General features: G+C 37.8%; 1 protein-coding gene across 1 annotated transcript; it reads right to left on the reverse strand.

Annotated features, from left to right (window-relative positions):
• Positions 1-1,389: 1,389 nt before the first annotated feature.
• s1pr5b (sphingosine-1-phosphate receptor 5b) lies at positions 1,390-8,369 on the reverse strand. The gene is made up of 2 exons (XM_079628552.1): positions 7,752-8,369; positions 1,390-4,246 (listed from the first exon to the last, which is right to left on the reverse strand). Exon 2 carries the CDS (start codon positions 4,057-4,059, stop codon positions 2,944-2,946), a length of 1,116 nt encoding a protein of 371 aa, XP_079484678.1. The 5' UTR covers positions 4,060-4,246; positions 7,752-8,369; the 3' UTR covers positions 1,390-2,943.
• Positions 8,370-8,747: the final 378 nt, after the last annotated feature.

The following is an 8,747-nucleotide window of genomic DNA, read 5'->3' on the forward strand; positions in this document are numbered from 1 at the left end:
TGCTCATATAAGGAGTTCCACTCTGGTCTACGTCATTAGATCTACGATAGAAAAAAACCAGCCGAAACGTGTTGCAACCCGGAAGTATGATTTTTAGCACAGAAATTCTCTGTTATTCGTTCAAAATAACTTTTCAAACTTTGGCCATTATTAGCATGAGAATCCATCTCTTTAACACTGTAAACAACTCTGAATACATGAAACACCATTGTACCCCCCCTTTAATGAATGCTTATACAATGTTCAGGATGAAGCCAAAAGAGCGATTCATATGTCATGCAAAGAGAAGTGATTAATTCAAACAATAGTCAGATCTATATAGTCTTCTAGTCTCAAATATACTTTATATTATAATCAAACTATCATAACTATCTGCTGAAAACATCCACATCTCTATGACCAGATGATTTCTGAACTGCTGCTTTCTCATTTTTGTTGTGTTTATTATTGTTATTGAGAGGAAAGAGCAGCACATATTTGCATATTTGCGTCGGGACGTTCGTTAACAGTATATCGCTTCTGCTAATGTATTACCAACTTCTTTTACTTCTAAGCAAAGAATGAAAAAGTCTATCATGGCACTGAATCACGTTCAGTCTCTTGTACATTACGTGAGCACGAGCAATTAATAATTAGCTGATTGCAGTTCACTTAACGGCCACCGGTGTCACTATAACAAAGGTTTCTGAATTTTGCATAGAAAAATATTATAATGGTCTTATAATGCCCTTTTTACAATGTCCCCAGAGTGTGTGTGTGAAGTTTTAGCTGGTTGGATTGGGGGGATGTAAAATAAAAAAATCTTGCCTCACAATAAATGTATTGTGATTGTCAAAACATTTTAATAACTAAACAGAATTTTATTAGGTTTAGTGACAACATGTGTGGTAAGCTACGTTTTTTTATTATTATTGCTTGACACACATCTTACGATTTCAATTAAATTAAATTCTTGTGATTTGATTCAATATTGACTCATTTGGATAAATATTAGGTAGGCTACACAAGATAGGCGTTAATTTTAAACCTAATGCTGTAAACATAAATATAGCCTAATGCATTTTTTATTATAATAACAAAACAACTTTATTTAATGCTATAAGTAAAAATATAGTAAATATGTCATACACATATTTAGCAAAACACTCTCTTTTTTCTAGCCAACTAATGTGCTATATATTATGGTCATTAAATGGCTTTCCTGAGGTAAATGTTGTTATGTGACATTGTTCTCCAGCTTTCCTGGCAACCGGCTTGTTTATACACACACACACACACACACACACACACACACACACACACACACACACACACACACACACACACACACACACACACACACACACACACACACACACACACACACAATATTTTCTATCTTTCAGGTTTCTCTCTTTCATGTGACGGTCAAACGTCACACTTTATTAACTGTATGTGAAATGCATGAACATTGTTTCTCAGTTATCTTAAAAAATATTTATTGTCAAATTAGAAAAAATATAACTTAGTAATGAGGTTTAAAAAAAAGCTTATAAAAACATCATGCCAAACATTTACACTGTACAAAACAATCTGTGCAAACACATTTTGTGTTAAGAGATGCTTACAGTTCAACATTCAATAAGAGCATTCCTGGATATTTACAGTGAGTTTTCCTCATGTTGCTGCGAAGAAGAGTTTGTATATTTTACAATGTCAGAATCTACAGACGTACTGTAAATGGTTTTATATCACAACAGGGCCGTTCGCTGCGGAGTGCAGTCTGCAGAAACGGTCTGTGTGAAGTCTTTGCAAGCACTGCAGATCTCGATGATACAGCTTGATCAACTGATATATATCATAAAACACAAAATGCAAAGATTGCTACTGGGGTATGAAGTCCGTATCTCGGTGCACTTTGGACGTGAGATATTTCTACCTTCAAAAAACATATGAAGCCAAGGCACTCAATAATTTAAAACTCGAGAACTGAGTATGTCTGCATATTTTTGCAAATGTAAAAGGCCATGTGACCCAACGCTGAACGGCTGGAAAACACCTGTGTAGAGAGACCTCCTTCTGCCCACAACAGCTTCATTGGGTTACATGGCGTAAGCAAAGGGGAATTTTGCCAAAGCCCGATTGTTGTGTTTGAAATGCTCACAGTTTCTTTCCAGCTGTGGTTTGTGACTGTGATTTATTATGTGCCTTTAATTCGGTTTGGTTCGTCAAGAGCCTGAATGTGCTTAGGCTTGTATGTGTAACAAAGTCGGAGTCCTCAGGATCGTTTTTCAGCACTGAAGATGTCATGGCCAAGAACACTCTGCAATGTCTCTGCAAATGCACTTCACTCGCAATCAAATCACTTCAAAATTACATCCAATCAGAAGAGAGTGGGGGAGGAGTCTCTGCAAATGCACTGCCCTCCCAACCAAATCACTTCAACATCACATCCAATCAGAAGAGAGTGTGGGAGGAGTCTCTGCAAATGCACTGCCCTCGCAACCAAATCACTTCAACATCACATCCAATCAGAAGAGAGTGGGGGCGGAGTCTCTGCAAGTACACTGCTTTTGCAAAACAATGCATAAGTACATCAAATTCATAAATATGACATTTTACATTTAAATTTTAACATTAATAAAAAGACAAACAATCTTTGCCATAACACTCTCTTGTTTGTTCACATTGAGTTCAGTTTGAATGTTCTTGTTTCCTTTCATTTTCAAGATCAGATTTAGATTATCCATTGTCGCTTTCAACACGGCTATAAAGGTCATGCAAATATGATATTCAAACTCACATTAGATGCTTTTAACAATAAATGAAGCATATAATTACTTCCTGAGATCATCATTGTCATACTTTGTATGTTGTTCCAGCCACAATATCGCCGTTTCTAAACTAGAATTCTGAAACTAGAAACTCTGATTAACACACGTTAGGCTTAGCACATGGCGTTAGTTAGGCGATGACGGATAACTTGAGCTTGGGATAGATGGGTTTGATATTTATGGTTGTGGCATTTCCCGATGACACGGTCGTCTCCCCCCCGTGGTGGTTTGCGTCAGTCTTAGTGAAGCTAATCTTAATGCCGATGTCCCTCAGCTGCCCGTCTTTGGTGGTCAGACAGCGTTTGCAGAGGAGCTTCAGGATGGCCCGTCGTATGTCTCTGCTGGTCATCGTGTAAATAATGGGGTTAATGAAGGAGTTAATCATGGCCATGCCCAAGAAGTAGTCAGCTTTGTATAGCACCGGACATGCTTTTGCAGGACACATGAAGTCCAGGAGAAGAAGCACAAACAGAGGCATCCAGCACAGAATAAACACTCCCACTACAATGGTGACCGTCTTTAGCAACGCCATGTATTTCCGCGAGCGTAGCCCGTAGGGTTTGCGCGGCACGTAGCTCGGGTTCTGCGTGTTGGACTTTACGAAGTGAAAGATCCGGGCGTACAGGGCGACGATGGCCAAGAGGACGGCCATGAACACGAACACACAGAAGAAGATGTAGCTTTTAGCGTAGAGCGGAAGCACGGTTGAGCACGACTTCAGATCATTCAAACAGTTCCATCCCATAATGGGAAGGGTGCCTAGCAACACCGACAGCGCCCAGCTAACCGCGATCAGAGCCCACATGCGCTTGCACTTGGCACGATAATGTGGCTTCGTGTTTAGCATAGTGAAGTAGCGCTCGATAGCAATAGCCAGCAAGCTGATAATAGACGCCACTAGTGTGAGAAACACACCGCCTTCTCTTATAAACCAGAGAAGTGGCGTCAAGCTCAGCGTGTTTGGTCCGGACAGTATGATGTTTAGCATGTAAGTGAATCCGGCTAGCAGGTCTGAGAGCGTCAGGTTTCCCAGCAGATAATACATGGGCATGTGGAACTTCTTGTTTTTCCAGATGGCCATGAGGACGATGGTGTTCTCCACAACGATGAGGATGCAGATGAAGAGGAAGACGAAGTCTTGCGGTTTGAGTCCATCTCTGTCACGGCCCGGATCCAGTTTCCCCGTGTAGTTATAGTGGAGCAAGAGGACTTCATTGCTCTGGTAGCTCGAGTTGGACGCACCCATGGATCACCAGAAGTCACAAACGTCTTGCAGCTGTTAGTCTTCCTCAGCTCGTCACATTCATCATCGCAGGGTCAAAAACGTCACAAGAGTTGAGTTTTACACAGGCAGATTGTGCTGTTGAACACGGAGCGACCAGTAGTGGGTGCGGGTGAGCAGATCTGCTTCATTTGGGTCCATCACTTGAGTCCTGAAAACACAAGAGCATGAAAACATCATTAGCTTACTGAACAACGTGAGCAGAAACAAACCACACACTCTTAGAAGAAAGGGTTCTATATAGAACCTTAAAAGGTTCCATAGGCGCTTCGTATTTGGAACCCCAAAAAGGTTCTATATACAAAACCCTTTGTAAAAGTTTTTAAGAACCAAAAGGGTTCTTTCTTGTCATTATAGAACCTTTTTAGCATAAAAGGTTCTTTGGAGTTGAGTAAAGAACCCTATGGTTCTATATAGAACCCCAATGAACCCTTTTTTTCTAAGAGTGTAGAACCTTTTAGGGGTTCTATATATAACCTTTTCTTCTAAGAGTGCACACCCCAATGCGGCGTCTGCTGTTTGCTCATCCAAACGTCAAGGCCTGGTTTCACAGATAGGGATTCGATCAAGCCAGGATTAGGCCTTAGTTTAATTAGATCATTTATAAAAATAAAAATAAAAACATGACTGGTGTGCATTGTGAGACGAAACAATGGCACTGACAGTGCTTTCAGTTAAACCTGTTCAAACATGCGTAGGAGATCAAATAGCTTGATTCCCAACTTATTTTCTTGCTACTAAACCATTAATCATTAATCATGTACTGTTTTTCCTAAATTACCCCTTTTTATATCACAATTTGCTTCTCTTGCATGTATCCATGACTATTTCCAACTCTTCTTAAAGGGTAACTGTTGCCAAAATGGAACCTATAGGCTCTTTTTGTTTATCTACCCCCCGAGTTAAACTTCCGTGTAAAAGCATAATTAGGATGGAAACGCCACTTTTAAGATTGACCGTATTTTCGTTTTCGGTCAAAATGCCTTTTGAATGGGAGAGCACGGGGCACTACTATGATAGCATCAAAATCGCTAGGTTAAATTTTGGCAACAGTTACCCTTTAATGCATAGCTAACTGAATTGACCTGTGCCTCTTTTGTTGGTTGACACTTTACAATAACATGAACTAACAATGAGCAATACATTTGTTACAGTATTTATAAATCTTTGTTAATGTTAGTTAATATGAATAAAGCTGTTCATTGTTAGTTCATGTTAGTTCACAGTGCATTAACTCATGTTAACAAGATTTTAATAAAGTATTAGTAAATGTTGAAATTAACATTAACAAAGATGAACAAATGCTTTATAAGTGCATTTCATTAGTAGTTAACGTTAACTAATGTAGTTAACTAATGTTAACTAATGAACCTTATTGTAAAGTGTTACCTTTAGTTGTTGTTGTTGTTTTTGGCTGTGTTTTGTTGTTTTTCTTCTATTATTATGAATATTATGAATATTATGTAAAAGTATTATGATCTAACTATTTTAAATTATAATGTTGTTGTAATATGCTGCCATAATTTGTTACATCTCAATAAACATCTCGGTAACACTTTACAATAAGGTTAATTTATTAAACATTAGTTAATGTATTAACTAACATGAACTAACAATGAGCGATACATTTGTTACAGTATTTATTAATCTTTGTTAATGTTAGTTTATATGAATAAAGCTGTTCATTGTTAGTTCATGTTAGTTCACAGTGCATTAACTCATGTTAACAAGATTTTAATAAAGTATTAGTAAATGTTGAAATTAACATTAACAAAGATGAATAAATGCTGTATAAGTGCAGTTCATTATTTGTTAATGTTAACTAATGTAGTTAACTAATGTTAACTAATGAACCTTATTGTAAAGTGTTACCAACATCTCAAACATGCATTTTAGTCTGTGACTAGCTTTAGCCTTGTCTGTGAAACCGGGGGTGAATTACCAACGCTATCTCACGACCAATTCGTACGAATTTGTACGAGTGATTAAAAGGTGGCTAATTCGTACGAATTTGTACGATTTGTCTAAACCCACGTGACGGTTGGGTTTAGGGGCGGGGTCAGGGGTAGGTCATTCGTATGAATTCATACGATTTTGGCAAATCGTAAAATATGTACGATTTAGCAAAAAACGTACAAATTCGTACGAGTGAGGTCGTATGAATTGGTACGAATTAGCCACCTCGTAAAATTCGTACGAATTGCCGTGAGATCGGGTTGGAATTACTCTTCTGAGTAACGTCACATTCGGTCAAACGCTCTTCATATTTTGTTTAGAGAAATTAATTTGAGCCAGCCTGATTCATTTCATGACCAGAACTCTTTAGTCTGTTATAGTTCAGTTTCAGATGTGAGTGATGTGGAGCTGAGGAATTCTGGGTCTCTGTTCACACACATGTTAACGTTTAACCGTATCGTGTTACATTAGAGAACTGCGTATGTCAGAGATTGATGCTTGTTTGGTGCAGGAAAACAACTCGACTGATCGTACCTTCTGACATTAAAACGACAAAGCTCTCACAAAGTCTGTTGATTTACATTTGCATAATGATGCCCACCAGGACGCATCAAATTAAAGATAATCAGTCCATTGAAATTTGCAGATTTGATTCAGTAACACTTTACAGTAAGGTTAATGAGTTACACTTTGTTTGAAGGTTCAATTTACACTGTAAAAAGTGCTGCCTTAATTAAAAATAAATAAAAAGTACAATCAACTTGCATTTTTACGTAATTTCAACTTAAATTACACCAAACTGACTTAAAAAATGCAATGTTAAAGCAATGTAAAAACATGTTGTCATAACTCATTGATCATAATTTTGTACAGTGTCATTCTACTGACTATAAGTAAGTTTGCAATATGCTCATTAGTAGGCTGATAGTTTAGGGTTCGGGTTAGCAAATTGACATATAGTTGCAAAGTTACTTATGTCTAAAGTGGACAATTGAAATAAAGTGTTACCAGTTAATACTCATAAACAATGAGCAATACATTTGATACAGTATTTATTCATCTTAAATGTTAATAAAAAATACAGCTGTTCATTGCAAGTTCATGCAGCTCAGGTCCATTAAATAATATTAACAGATACAACATTTGATTTTAGTAATTTATTAGTAAATGTAGAAAATAACACGATCCAAGTAGGATTAATATATTCTTTTGAAGTAATTTTACTTCATGTTAACTGATGTTATCAAATGGAACCTTACTTTTAAGCTTTTACTTTCCACAAAGTTAATCAAAAAGACACTAAAATAATTTAAATTCTTCTAAATCGGCTATATGCAATTGGTTATTTTCTTTGCGTGTATTTAATTTTCTGTACTTACATAGTTTTACCTTGTTTTAAATTTTAGATTGTTTGATGTCAGATGTCTTTGGTTCTTAGTTAAAAGCTTTAGAGAGACACGTGGTAGAGTTATGAATCAGATAGAAGCACATCTGCTCCTCAAAATGCTCAATGCTATTCTGCATTGTCCCTGTCAAATACAGCAATAAAATAATACACAAACTGGAATGAATAATTCCAGGCAGAAACTCTACTCTCACACACACATAAGCACAACTTGCACTTATTCATATTCTCCCAGAGTTTCTGACCCTCATTATTCATAGTAGGCTATTTGTCAGAAAGGCTAGAAATCGCTTACCGTTTCTAGATGTGTGATAGCGAAGCTTCTGCTGTGGCATGAAGAAGTTCAGTGGCAGAAAGAAACACGACTCAACATGAAACTACAGGCGAGCTGCACGTTACACACACACACACACACACACACAAACACACACTCTCTCTCTCTCTCTCCCCCTTCAGACCTTCAGTGGTTGATGAGGGTTTAACACTTTAACACTTTTTATGTTTGTTGGTTTCCGTGACTCATAATATAACTCTGACATGGATCTTTCTGTAGGACTTACAATAACACCCACTGATAAACGCGTCAATTAGCCCAGACCGCGGTTTAGTCTCAGCGATGTAACCGCTAATGACACTTACAACAAATCGAACGTTCCATAAAGAACCTTTAACATTCCATTCCACAAAAGGTTCTTTATTAGTGCAAAAATGTCCTCAAAAGTGGTTCTTCTATGGCATATTCATCCGATTTTGCATGAAAATAAACGTTTAGCCTAATCGTGTGGTTGAAAGGCTGGCCGATCCGAATGAAGGTTCCGTGGAATGAAATGGTCGTTGGATCAGACTCGAGTTTAGACTTGTTTTCTCATTCTGCCTCAGGTAGGCCTATCAGAGTTACTGTCACTGCATCTCTGAGCTTCCGGTTCACACACCTGCGCATTTATATGTGTGTTTGAACTGTGTCACAGTGTTGTGAGGGAACCTCCCGTGACACATGAGTCGTGCAGCGAGAAGCTCTCGGATAAAACACACACACACACACACACACACACACACACACACACACACACACACACACACACACACACACACTGAGCATCTATGTTTATCTGGAAGACGTTACAGGGCAAACAGAGATAACCTGATCCGGTTTGAAGGTGAGAGCAAATATTTGTAATTATGTTCATGAAGATAAAAGTAATGACAAATTGTAAACTTTATTATCCTGAACGGCAAATTCTTTATTAAAAAATGTCGATAGTCTAGGCTAAATCTCCTCCTTTATAGAAGG

This window comes from Phoxinus phoxinus (assembly GCF_949152265.1).
Source record: "Phoxinus phoxinus genome assembly, chromosome: 11".
Classification (NCBI taxonomy): Eukaryota; Metazoa; Chordata; class Actinopteri; order Cypriniformes; family Leuciscidae; genus Phoxinus; species Phoxinus phoxinus.

What these genes read in the sequence shown, in the direction of transcription:
- s1pr5b (XM_079628552.1), bottom strand. Translation starts at nt 4,059, where the DNA reads ATGGGTGCGTCCAACTCGAGCTACCAGAGCAATGAAGTCCTCTTGCTC.